The sequence below is a fragment of the Schistocerca serialis genome, chromosome 2 (assembly GCF_023864345.2).
Source record: "Schistocerca serialis cubense isolate TAMUIC-IGC-003099 chromosome 2, iqSchSeri2.2, whole genome shotgun sequence".
Taxonomy (NCBI): Eukaryota; Metazoa; Arthropoda; class Insecta; order Orthoptera; family Acrididae; genus Schistocerca; species Schistocerca serialis.
In genome coordinates, this window is record NC_064639.1 from 789893482 (window position 1) to 789907098 (window position 13617).

General features: G+C 47.8%; 1 protein-coding gene across 1 annotated transcript in view; it reads left to right on the plus strand.

Moving 5' to 3' along the window:
- The first annotated feature begins 203 nt into the window (after positions 1–203).
- The window catches only part of LOC126456415 (cuticle protein 19.8-like), a 36453-nt gene continuing 23039 nt past the window's right edge, over positions 204–13617 (plus strand). The window contains exons 1-2 of the mRNA XM_050092167.1: positions 204–224; positions 3542–3967. Coding sequence (XP_049948124.1) covers positions 213–224; positions 3542–3967 — 438 coding nt within the window. The 5' untranslated portion in view covers positions 204–212. The remainder of the gene's footprint in view (positions 225–3541; positions 3968–13617) is intronic.

A 13617-nucleotide genomic window follows, 5' to 3' on the forward strand; every position in this document is an offset into this window, starting at 1 on the left:
TAAATTCGCAGATGCCCTTTAGGCTAATGGCGTCCGCTGACCACTGCCCTTATTACCAGCACGTGCTCACCGAAGGCGCAGGGTGGGGCGCGCTTTGTCTGGAGAATGGAAGCGGCGGCGTTTCACATCCAGTTGGACGGGCCAAGCGATCGCCTATATAAGAGCAGGCGGGCGGCACCGCGGGCAGACACCACCGACAACCACACAACAGCATGGCCTGCAAGGTGAGGCAACCATATCTTTTCTCCTGGCGAACTTTACGTGCGGGCTGCTCTACGAGTAGGCAGCGCGTGAGCGTAAAATTCTGGGGCGGCGTATTTTGGAAGGGTCTCTTATAATTGGAGAGCTTTCTCTGTAGCGTATGGATTTGTGAAAATACTTATGTACGCCATTTACGAGATCAAAGTATCAGGCAGAATTCAAGATTTGGGACAACGTATATGTATATTTGATACAGACTGCTTTGTGATTAGCTCTCAGTGATGCTTGTGTTAGTGGCACTAGTTACCATTATAACAGTTTTGATTACTTTTGCAATGTTTATACGCGTCCCACAAAATATACGTACGAAAGGGAGCAGAGAGAGATACAGGGTTTAAGTCTACGGATACAAGAACGTCAGTTAAGTTATCATGGTCTCACAATAAAAAAAAATAAAAAATAAAAAAAAAGGAAAAGGAAAATACCCTTGGGCGCTATGTTTCACTGAACGGAACTCATACTGCATATAGCAATGATATTATTTTTTTATCGTGAAACTATTAGCAATAACTGTTGTTGTATGTTACACGCCACGAAGTACTGAAGTGTACATTGTGTGAAGAAACAATACATTTGTTTCCAATAAGGGAGTGAGTTGATGCTGAGGTTAGCACACTGCGCTCAAATTTTGTAGGATCGGGGTTCAGATCCTCGTCCGGCTATCCTCATTCAGATTTTCCGTTAATTACCTATACTGGGAGTTGCGCGAACGATTCCTTTGAAAAATAAAACAGCCAAGATGATTTGCTAACCATGTTTTAGACCATTTGTGCCCATCGATATCAAAGGACATCCTTGTCAGTGGAACGATAAAACCTTAAGCTTACTTCTGCATTCTTAGCAGTGTTCGAACGGACAGTTTTTTTGGAAACTAAAGGGTGAACCAAACCAGATACGCAAATTATAGGACGAACAAGACCACTTGGAATTCCATTAAGAACGCATAGACCTCGAGATTAAGCCCGAAACGCTATTTCTTAACCATCAACTCTCATTCCTAGCGATTATCCCATCGTTCAGGGTCCGCTGCTTTATAAGTTTATTTTATTTTATTTCACCCTTGTGGTCGAATGCTATCCCTGTTGCTGTTGCCATCAGTGAACCTAAGGGGCGGAAGTCGCTTATGGCAATCTGTCTCTGAATCGTGAAACCTTTTTTTTTTTTTTTTTTTTTTTTTTTATATCATATTTTCTGATGCAGAGATTGGGGACAGCCTACTATTTCCCTAAACGAGCTGGGATAATCGACTGAAAACTACGTTTAATCTGGCATGTTTACATGATCTACTGTAATTAATCCACCGAATAGACTCGGGCAAGATCTGAGAAACCTCCCTGTCTAACTAGCTAGCGCGCTGCGCGTTAAGCTGTTCGGAAAAACCTGAGCTATGAGTGCAGATCTTCGCATTCTAGATCTTCTGTGGTAAATAGCCATTGGCTTAACCTGTTGTATCGCGTTGTAAGGCAGTTTCCAAACCTAGTGAAAGGTATCTTAGCTGTGACCGAAACGTCGGACTTAGTTTACAACATGTGGCAACACTTAGGTGTCAGAAGTACACCAGAACACGGAAAGGACAGAGTTCAGTACGGTAAGCGGCGTGACAACTTGCCACACGTCTTGTCTCTCGTTCGCCAAAACGAGGTCTCGCAACCAACTATACATCTGTTTATTAGAAGTGCTTATATCTGGCTTAGTTTGCTGTGTTATACACTGCAGCCATAATATCTATTTGGAAATAGTTACGAATTAATATTCGGATGTCATGTCACAAATACGAGATGTCAGAAAAAGTGTGGAATATTTTCAGTGTCGAATATTCGTCTAGAAAGACAAGTCCAGTGATCCTGAGTCCGTAAAGGCATGTTGTCTGAGATTTGAACACTTCTTGCGTGATTCGAGTTGTGTTTACTGAACTACTTTTCTCTTGCTTCAAAATATTCAACTGTTTTGAACACTCTGTTTATCATATGTTCCCATTATCGTAAATGTTCTTCAGTTTAATTGCTGATGATGTTTAGGACAGCTTCCAGAGATGTCAAAACGTAAAGTCATAAAGGGGTTTGAAGCAGTCGTTCCCCACGTCACCACTCCACGTTTTTCTATACAAAACCGAACAATCAGCAAAATACAACCAAGCAAAACAATTCTAAACAACAAATCGAATCGCGTAAAGTGTGTTCGTGCTGTATATAGATTCGGGAATTTCATTTACGCGCTGTCCGGAGAGGAGAGGCGACGAGTCAAAGCTAGGGAGGATGGCTGCGTGCTCAACAGGTTGTACAATTTAAGTAGGAGAGACATTTCTCAGATTATGACAGTGCGTACTGGGAACGAGATACCTATCGTGAAAATGTATTACTTCAGCCGTGGCAAGACAGAATAGCAGCTCTTGGTTTATAGTGTTGAAGTCTCAAGCTGTTCATGGTGGCGAGCGTAAACTTTACTAATGCATCAGATGTCAGTCTCATACACAGTATATTGAGGCAGTACGTGGGACGAAGCTAAAGTTCACATAGATAGTGTGGTTGCTGTACAGAAAATAAGTAAAGAACAATTCGTCTTCCACGTATTATGTCAGTACACCCTTTATAGGACTTGCCGGTATTAGTAGGAAACTGAGTTAGCCACTGTCAGACAACAGTTTATTTGTAGGCCCTAACATTCGTGTGGCTCGGTAGTATAGTGGTGTAGTCTTAGACTGTAGATCCAAAGGTGCCGGTTTCGATCCACGGTAAGTTTTAGGACCTTCATCTTTCACTTACCATATCTTTTACCCCTGGCAATGTTTATTTATGTGAAAAACGCGCAGATGCAGTGTGATTCACGCTCCACCTTAACCAGCAGGCCCTCTTATAACTGGAGGAGGAGGAGAAGGCGATTAGTGTTTAAAACGTCCAGTCGACAACGCGCTCATTAGAGACGGAGCACAAGCTCGGATTAGGGAAGTATGCGGAAGGAAATCTGACGTGTCCTTTCAAAGGAACCATCCTGGCATTTGCCTGAAGCGATTTTGGGAAATCAAGAGAAGCCTAAGTCAGGACGGCCGGACAGGATTTGAACCGTTGTCCTTCCGAATACAGCCATAGCCTCTTACAAATGACTGGGTAAATAACCTCAAAGGTCGGAGGAAGAGAACAAAATACCAGATTCACTAGAACGGTACTCAGTTAAGTAGTACAGTGTTCAAACTAACCTTTGGGCTGATGAGCGCATTCCTCTTTTTACCTCTAAGGGTGATGAAATTGGCAGTGCGATTCAAGCTGGTCTTCCCTGTCCGCAGCTGATCGTCCTCGCCGCCCTCGTGGCCGTGGCCCACGCCGGCTACCTCGGCGCCCCCGCCGTGGTCGCCCCCGCCGGCCCGGCCTACGCCGCGCGCGCCTACGCTGCCCCCTACGCCAGGGCGTACGCCGCCCCCGCCGCCGTGGCCGCTGAGTACGACCCCAACCCCCAGTATAGCTACGCCTACAACGTCCAGGACGCCCTCACCGGTGACTCCAAGGCGCAGCACGAAACCCGCAGCGGAGACGTCGTCCAGGGCAGCTACAGCGTCGCCGAACCCGACGGCTCCATCCGCACCGTCGACTACACGGCCGACCCCGTCAACGGCTTCAACGCCGTCGTGCACAGGGAGGGCGGTGCTCACCCCGCCCCCGTCGTGGCCGCCGCTCCCGCCTACGCTGCCGCCCCTGCGCTGGCCTACGGGAAGGCTTATCACGGCTAAACGCTTATCCGACCACAATGCATTCTCATAGCCATTATGTACAAACTTTTATACCCACTACTATACATTAGCGCACCTCAATAAATAGTCGCTCAAATATAGTACTTGTCAAAGTTGTTTTTGTAACCATGTCATACATACTCTTTCTAGATGACTACTTTTGGTACTCGCCTACATAGCTGATCCTGTCCACATGTATAAGTAACGCTGTGGCTAACGCTCCCAGTTTATTTTTTTTGTTTATTTAGTTGCAGGGTGCTCCACAGTAAAACTACATGTATGTACTGCGTGTCTGTGTGTGTGTGTGTGTGTGTGTGTGTGTGTGTGTGTGTGTGTGTGTGCGTGCACGCGCATATATATATATATATGTGTGTGTGTGTGTGTGTGTGTGTGCGTGTGTGTGTGTGTGTGTGTGTGTCTGGAGTCGAGTGTATGTGTTTGATGATGACGTGACAAGCGAGAGGGTGTAACCCAGTGCCGGCAGATAGCCTATTCCTTGCGAATAGCACCAAGGTGGTTGCCAAGCATAATGTTCCCATCCCACGGACGTATCACCATCAAGAGTGTCACACGCCCTAACTTCATGAGATACACTGGATGCGTCTGGAATTCAAATTAGGACATCAGTGCAAAGTCTGGGGATCAGGAACTTTACACCACCACCTCTCCCTCCCCTGCTGGCCAAATACTGGCAGTTCGAAATGGTTCATATTGCTCTCAGCACTATGGGACTTAACATCATAGGTCATCAGTCCCCTGGAACTTAGAACTACTTAAACCTAACTAACCTAAGGACGTCACACACATCCATGCCCGAGGCAGGATTCGAACCTGCGACCGTAGCAGCAGCGCGGTTCCGGACTGCAGCCCCTGGAACCGCACGGCCACCGCGGCCGGCAATACTGACAGTGAAAATGATTACCACCACTAGCAGTAGAACCCGCGTACCCCCGGATCGACGCTCCGAGTTGTAAACGTTTGGACACAAGAAGTTGTTGACACTATTGTTTGACCAGGAAAGACAATTGAAATTTTGTAGCCTACAATTTCTTATACTCAGACACTATATGAGTACATACCAAGTTGTCCAGCAGTCTCTAAGGAATTTGGGCCTGTGGCAATGTATAAATGTCTGCTGACGGAATTAAGCCCTCTATCCATTATAATAGTATTCAAAACGAGAAGTTGACGAATCTATGTCTCATTCTCGTCGTTTTCCTTCTCTCATATACAAATACATCATCTACTACATCATGTAACTCTGTAAGCCACCTTGCAGGTGCGATAGCATATACGTTGGCAGTAGCATTTTGAGACGGTGAGGTGGGAGGAGGGGGAGGGCTGCGGAATTCAGCGGACAAATAGCAGTTTTGTAATACTCCAGTTCAACTTTCCCAGCCTGTATTTTCACCTCTGTGTCCTGATGCGTAGTGGATACACCCAAACCTCTGCTTGCAACGGGTGCAAAAACATCTACAGCAATCAACAAAACTCCAGGAACGCCGCTGGGTCCCAGCCCGGAATGAAGGTAGCTGAATTAAGAGAAGACTTGATTTTATTACGACAATCACGCTCCATTTACAACACAATAATCATATGCTTGTAGGAAGCACAAGTTAAATTCTACGGTAATTATTTGTGCTAGAATGGTTATGCCACAAACCCATCCTGGAGTGGGATGCCCAACACCAATCGAGCAAGGTAACTGATATACGAGTTTTAAATATTATTTTTATAGTACCTACGGCTTAGAAAAGTAGTTATTCTATGCAGATGATCTGGTGGGTGACATTTCTTCTTCCGCTATATATCTTGAACATTTTATATGCTATTTATAGCAAAGAGCGCACACACATCTCAAATGCACTTCTGTGGTTCGTTGATATTGTTTCCTGGCGAGTAACAGTACTTAAGATGGCATGGCCAGCCTGGTCCGTTGCTCGCTGTACCACGGGCGCCAGCTCATCAAGGGAGTTTCTCCGCTGCGCATCCCTCCATCTTTTTACAAAAGTCTGTTATGACTTTTTGTCGCTTCCCCCAAGCCTGGCGAGCCGTCTTCTCCCAGTATTTTCCTGCATACCAATTTCCAATTCTGATATCGCCCAGAGATTGCGTGCCACGCCAGTCACAGATGTTAGCGATGTCTCGCTGCAGTCCGCAAAGCACGGGAGGCGCTCCTGAAGAGAACACCTCTCCTCTCAGCACGGCAGCGCCCTCACACTGTGGTCAGTGTAGTGTGTAGCGTGCAAGAACTCTGGCCAGTTCGTGATCTCAGCTACGGCGGTCCTCATCTTAATGTAGGATCAACAAGTTGTTGAAGTTTCTGGTGAACTTCTACTGTTGCAAATGTCGAACATTGTTCCTCAGCAGAAGAAATTGTTAATCTATGCATCAAGAGATGAATTCATAATCAGTGACAGCTGTTAGTTATCAGGAAATCCTTTGGTAAAGTGCTGTGTGAAAGTTATCTTTTATTCGTTTACGCTGCTGCTGCTTTCAGTAATATTTGGCCTCATGTTTGAGAGCCGGTTTTTGTGGAGGGTATTGTCTGTAGACATTTCCTCCTGCCTAGAGTGGAGTTTGTGTTACTAATGTTGGCCTATTTTAGATATGTCCTGTGTGTGCAGTGAACACGATTTTTTGTGTGATCTGTGGGGCAGATTGACGGTTTTCTTGTATTTTTTTGTTTTTTTTAATTACTTTTTGTTTTTTGTTTTTAGGGTGTTTTGTGCGTTTTTTAACATTTATTTTTATGTAATTTTTTTATGTATTTGCGTATATATATATATATATATATATATATATATATATATATATATGGGGTTTTCATGTTTTTAATTGTCGTTTAGTGTAATTATTTTTGGTCTCTTACACCTAAACTGTTGTGAGTCATATTGCCCTAGACCGCTGATGAGCTCATTTTGTGAGCGGTGGGCCTGCCTGTAGAATGCTATGGAGAGTTCTTTGAAGCGCTCTCTTAGTGGTTTTAGACCTGTTATGTCATGGAGGTCGTTTGTAGGAAACCGAGTGTCCACGTGTATGGCTCTTTTAAGTGCCCTATTTTGTATGGTTTGGAGCTTCTTCAGGTGGTATTTTGCTGCTAGCCCCACACTGGGCACGCATATTCTAAGATGGGCCTGACCCTGATTCCTAGGTCGCCGGAAAGGCCGCTACTGGCGTTTAAGATTGAATATAGAACCTGCAGCCTGGTGCTTGCTTTTTTCCTCAGATTGGCTATATGTGTTTGCCAAGTGAGTCGTTTATCTAGCGTGACCCCGAGGTATTGCGCAGAGTTCCTCCATGGTAGATTCCTGCCTTGGAATGTCAGCACAGAGGGAGGTCTGTATCTGGGAGGTCTTTTCCCTAGCTTTTTCGTCGACATTATCGCTTGGGTCTTGTCGGCATTGAGCGTGATCCGCCACTTTTTGGCCACGCTTCCGTCTTGTTTAAGATGCACTGGAGGCGCGCGGTAGCGACGTTGCGATTCACACTGAGAGAGATGAAGGCGGTGTCGTCCGCGAACTGTTCATTTTTAACATGTTGGGCTGTGGGGGTGTCTGCTGTGTAGCAGTTGTACAGGGTGGGCCCTAATACCGATCCCTGGGGTACTCCCGCTCGTATGTCCCTTTTGGAGGAACATTTGTTGTCGATTTTGACTACAAAAGTTCGTCGTGTGAGGTAGCTTCTTATTAGTTTGAGCAATGCCCCAGGGAAACCTTGGGTATATAGCTTACACAGTATACCTATGTGCCAGACCGTATCGAAGGCTTTTGCTACATCTAGCACAACCATTCCACAGTAGCCTTTGTAGCTGTGTGCTAGGGTAGCGGCCTCTACCATCCTCATCAGCTGTTGTGTTGCAGAGTGGTTTCTTTGGAAGCCAAACTGCTCTTTCGGTATTATCTGTCCCCTAGTGAGGTGCTGCTGAATAGGGAACAACAGAAGGCGTTCATATAGCTTGCTCAAGGTAGGGAGAAGACTAAGTGGCCTATAGTTTTGGCTCTGAGCACTATGGGACTTAACATCTATGGTCATCAGTCCCCTAGAACTTAGAACTACTTAAACCTAACTAACCTAAGGACAGCACACAACACCCAGCCATCACGAGGCAGAGAAAATCCCTGACCCCGCCGGGAATCGAACCCGGGAACCCGGGCGTGGGAAGCGAGAACACTACCGCACGACCACGAGATGCGGGCGCCTATAGTTTTGCGGGAAAGGGGGTCCTTACAAGGTTTCGCGATCGCGATTACTTCCGCGTGTTTCCACGCTTTTGGAAATCTGCGCGATCGCGTGATCTCGTTAAAGATGTCCGTTAGGAGCTCGATTGCAACAGGCGGTAGGTTCTTTAATATTTAATTTGTGAGCACGTCGTGGCCAGGCGCTTTTTTTGTGGGTAATGCTTTTATGGCGCCTACTACGTCTTCTACTGAGAAGGGTGGCAGTGCGTCATCTTCATCGTCTTCTGCTGCGAGGAAGACCCTGAGTTGTCTTCTGACTACGGCTTCGTGGGCCCTATCCTGTGCCTCTGCCGGTTGGAATTGTCTTTCAAAGACGTCTGCGAGTGCGTTTGCCTTGTCAGCAGCGCTAAACGCGAGGCCGCTCTCGCCGTGCAAAGGCGGAATTTTTGCGCGTCTTTTAGTAAATTGTTTAGTTGCCTGCCACAAGCTGTTGTCCTCCACCTTAAGGGCGGACAGACGAGCAGACCATTCGTTATTTCTATGCTCATCGAGCGCTGCTCTCAGCTCTCGTTGCAATCTATTTAGTAGTCTCCTAGTACCTGGATTTCGGGTTATTTTCCATTCTCTAGCGATCCTATTTTTGTGTCGTATTTGCGCAAGCAGATGCGGGGGGAATTGCCTACTTTCGGGTGCACTTTCGGGGGGCCTCGGGGTGGCCGCTTCCGCTGCTTGCAGGATCGTTCGAGTCAGGTGTTTGAGGGCCTGTTCTGTGTTGTCTCTGTTCGGAGGCGGGGTGTGGGCAATGTCTTCCGTTAGTCCGTCTCAGAACTGTTCCCAGTTCGTTCGTTTGAACGATGGGTGTCCGTTCTGGATCGCAAGCCATTAGCCCACGTCTACTTCAAAGAGTACGGGATTGTGGTCGAATGACATTTTGTTCAGCGAACTCGCGGACACAAAGCCCGTAATCCTTTTCGTTATAGCTATGTCTATAACGTCTGGGCGTGCTCCGTTTCGAGGGAAGTGTGTGGGTTCTTCGGGAGCCCACACATTGAGTTGGTGGGTGCGCGCGAGTCTCTGTAACTGGCGGCCAGCTCTGTTGGTTCGCCTGGAATTCCAGTCAGAGTGTTTCGCATTTATTGAGGTCTCCCCCAGTTAGAAGTTTGCCTCGTAGCTGGGTTAGTGCCACTATGTCGGGTTCGTGGAGGATGACACTTGGTTGCTTATAGACTGTCACTAGCGTGAGGGGGCCGGTGGCAGTTTGGATTTCTATGGCTACCGCCTCTATTGACTGTGTGTCAGGGAGAATTAACTGATGGTGGGGGATGCCTCGTTTTACGTAGAGTGCAACCCCGCCTCCGTGTTTTTGCCTATCCTTGCGGCAGCTTGCGTAGTTTGGTGCCGAAGCTCTCACCCCCGGTTTGAGGTGGGTCTCCGACATCAAACACACGTCTATGTCCTCGTCTTTCAGGAATTGCTTAAATTCCTGTACCTGTTTGTGAATACCTTCAGCGTTGAAGACGCAGATGGTTAGCCCTTGGATATGTAGGCGTCTATCCATGGTGCGGGGTGTTGGGGGTTTCGGTAATTTTCGCAGCTAATTGCGAGGACATTTTTGCCATTGTGGCTGATATTTCGGCGAATTGCGCTGTTAGCTGCTGCATCATGGAGAGTGTCGTCGTGACTGCCCCCATGAGCTGGTTCATAGAACTGGCTAGCAGTGCAATATCGCCTTGGTTTGCGGGAGTTTGGCTGTGCATGTTTGCCGGCCACTGGCGGCGGTGTAGCAAGATTACCCTTTGTTCAGTGGTCCGCTTATCATGCCTTCTGCAACCCGTGGCTGGCTGGCGGGCGCAGGTCCTTCCGGGTTTGTGGTTTGGTGCCTGTCGACGGTGAGAGGGCCAGTCGGATCGGTACTGGCTTGTTCTGGGGTGTAGTTGGTTGGGCTCAATATGCGAGAACATTGGCGCCCGTCAACTACACTTGTGTGGCGGCGGGTTGGAGCGACAGTCTCTCGCAACATCCGCTCTTTCCTGTTCTGTTCGGTTGGCTGGGGTTGGCCCCTCCAACCGTTTCTCCTGCCCTTCCTATCTTTCTGTGGCTGTTGCTGCGCTGTGTGAGCCTGCTGCTTTTCTATTGCTCTTAGGATGGTGGGGCATCCGCCATAGCTGGCTGGGTGTGGGCCCTTACAGTTATAGCAGACTGGTTCCCCTCCATCCTCTTTTTTGGGGCAATCTCTGGATTGGTGGTTTCCTGCACAGCGCACGCAATGTGGGGGCATTGTACAGTCCCTAGCTACGTGATTCACTCCCTGGCAGTTGTAGCATTCCCTATACTTGTTTTTCTGTCGTAGCTTCTCGACAGTTACGTCAAGTGATATGATTTTTTTTTACCTGGAATATCTTCCTATTCTGAGGAGTGTCTCTTAGTATCACTAGTGTCAGGGACCAGTTTTTCCTAACGTGTGTGACCGTTGTCACGTCAAAACCCTGTCCTGCAAGCTCTTCCTTGACCTCCTCATGGGACATCTTTTTCAGGGTACCTCTGATTACTGCCTTAATAGGCTTTTCATCTACTAACCTAAAGGTGTGGTAAGGGATGTTTTGTTCTTGCAAGACATCCCTTTCCTTCCTGTACTCCTCAGATGTTTTGACGAAAATTTTTACTTTGTCGCCGCCTCCCGATTTTGTGCTAAATTCTCCGTTTCCGAGAGAGTTTTTCAGCAAATCTTCGAGGGCCTTATAGGACTCTGGGCACTCCGCTATTATCGGCGGTATTTTGAGTTTTTTTGCTCCCGCTTTGACCGGTGGTCGTACTGGGGGGGCTGCTTGCGGGTCAATCGGTTCGAACCGATTTCTGCTTTCTATTGGGGGAGGGGGGGGGGGGCAGATGCTCCTGGAATGAGGAGCGGCGAACCGTCCTTCTGGCTTGTTCGAAGGGCGGTTCGTCGCTCGGGATGTCACCTGGGAGGACTATTTCGTTCTCTCTAACTGTTTCTTCCACCATCGGCATGTCTAAAAAATGGTTCAAATGGCTCTGAGCACTATGGGACTTGGTTCAAATGGCTCTGAGCACTATGGGGCTCAACTGCTGAGGTCATTAGTCCCCTAGAACTTAGAACTACTTAAACCTAACTAACCTAAGAACATCACACACATCCATGCCCGAGGCAGGATTCGAACCTGCGACCGTAGCGGTCTCGCGGTTCCAGACTGTAGCGCCAGAACCCCTCGGCCACCAGCGGCCGGCCTATGGGACTTAACAGCTGTGGTCATCAGTCCCCTAGAACTTAGAACTACTTAAACCGAACTAACCTAAGGACATCACACACATCCATGCCCGAGGCAGGATTCGAACCTGCGACCGTAGCAGTCGGGCGGTTCCGGACTGCGCGCCTAGAACCGCGAGACCACCGCAGCCGGCAGGCATGTCTAAGGGGGCAGTTTCCTGCGCCCCTCTTTTTGCCGATGGGGAGACCGCCAATGAGTCTTCCGATTTGCTCTTACGCAGCTCCTTCGGACTGTCGGCGTCCCTAGCGCTACGATTTCTCTTCAGGGAGGTCCTTTCCCTATCCAGGGACTGCAGTCTGGATGTGGAGGTCTCTTTAGGGAGGATGTTCCTCTCCCTGCGTTGTGGAGGATTATTCCTGGCTTTCCTCTCTGGGGGGAGTTGAGCAGGGGGGGGGGGGGCAAGGCTTTGGCGGGGAGGGAAAGTCCCTAGGTTGACGGTGGTGAGCTCACCAAACGTATTGGTGTATGTGGTGGTGGTGGTGATGGTGGTGGTAATGGTGGTGGTGGAGCAGAGTTCTGCTTGGTGTCACCGTCTACAGTGTGAATAATTGTGATTAGAGAGCCTCCCGCTTGGGGAACGACTCTCCCTCCTACTATCTTGGAGGGATCCATGTCAGGACGCCGAATGGGAGACAAGCCGCCAAGGGGGTGTCGGGTGTTGCCTTCGTTGTCACCGTCATACCTATCCAGCAACAACACCGACCCTATCAGCCTACCAAGCGCGGGTGACTGGCCAGTGACCAGGCCCTGACTTGGGAAATGCCCTACGCCTCGGAGGAGCAGGTGAAGTACCTGCGGCAGCAACAGACGCCCGAAATAGCCGGAAAACCGGTCCACGACACGCACCAGGCCGCGCCAACCAACAGCAAGCAAAACACAACGACAATTTGCCAACAAGCTGTTGCCCCAGCCGCTGGTGCCAAAGCAACTCGACGTGAGTGATCGTCTGGGCTTTAATAAAAGCGCAGCCGAAAACACTCCTGTTTTGTCTCCCGTGCAAGCGGGGCCTATGGCTGACAGTGCGCGAGTAAGAGGAGCAAGCTCAACCCTTGACTGCCACTCAGCGAGTGGTTTACGCAATACAGTGAAATAACATCTCATGTGTTCTAATTCGAGAAGCCTTCTCCCAAAGCAATCAAGGAACCCACAGTTATTCTCAGACGAAAGTAGTTTCGTCTGGTCACAACACCAGTGCTTTCACAGCACCTGACACAAAACTGGCTGTTTCTTTGCTCCATTCCATTTGTAAGTAGGCTGTTTATGTTTTCTCTATGTAAGTAGGCTGTTTAGGTTTTTTTATTGGTAACGCCACCTCTGTATGAAAATCACTGGCTGTGCTGTGTGCAGTCTGCGGCTGCTTTGCATTGTTGTAATACTCGCCATTGTAGTGTTGGGCAGCGGCAGTTGGATGTGAACAGCGCGTAGCGTTGCGCAGTGGGAGGTGAGCCGCCAGCAGTGGTGGATGTGGGGAGAGAGATGGCGGAGATTTGTAATTTGTCATGAACTGCTATATTTATATATGATGATATCAAGCTGGCAGTAGTGGTGCTCGCTGTATTGCAGTAGCTTGAGCAGCGAAGATTTTTGTGAGGTAAGTGATTTGTGAAAGGTATAGTTTAATGTTAGTCAGGGCCATTCTTTTGTAGGGAATTTTGAAAGTCAGATTGCGTTGCGCTAACAAAATATTGGGTGTCAGTTTAAGCACAGTCGTGTATAATTGTTCAAAGGGGACGTTTCATATGTCGACCCTTAGCCTAGGATACCTCACTGGAATCTTCTGATTTTTTTCTTGTAGTTTGTGTAATTAGTGTAGCTATTGTTTATTGCTAGCGCGTAATTATAGAGAGAATCCTTTGTAGTTGTAGTTTTTCATTGTTGTACAGTAAAACAGTTGTGGCATGCATGTAGATTTGCACCAAGTATTTCGCAGCTGCGCTGGCAATTAAGTAGACATTATTTCCATTGCTATGTTAATTTATTTTGCTCTTCAAATTGCGCTTTTCTGTGTTATCGTGTGAAATACTGTGACAATAATGGCGTGTGAAAAACGTAATACTAGGCTCCAAAGTAAACTGAGAAATGACAGTGAAGACGAAAGCAGTGTGTTAGCGCCGCAGAGTAATGAATTAACTAATGTTCAAAGTAGTAATTTGGTAATTGCGCATGG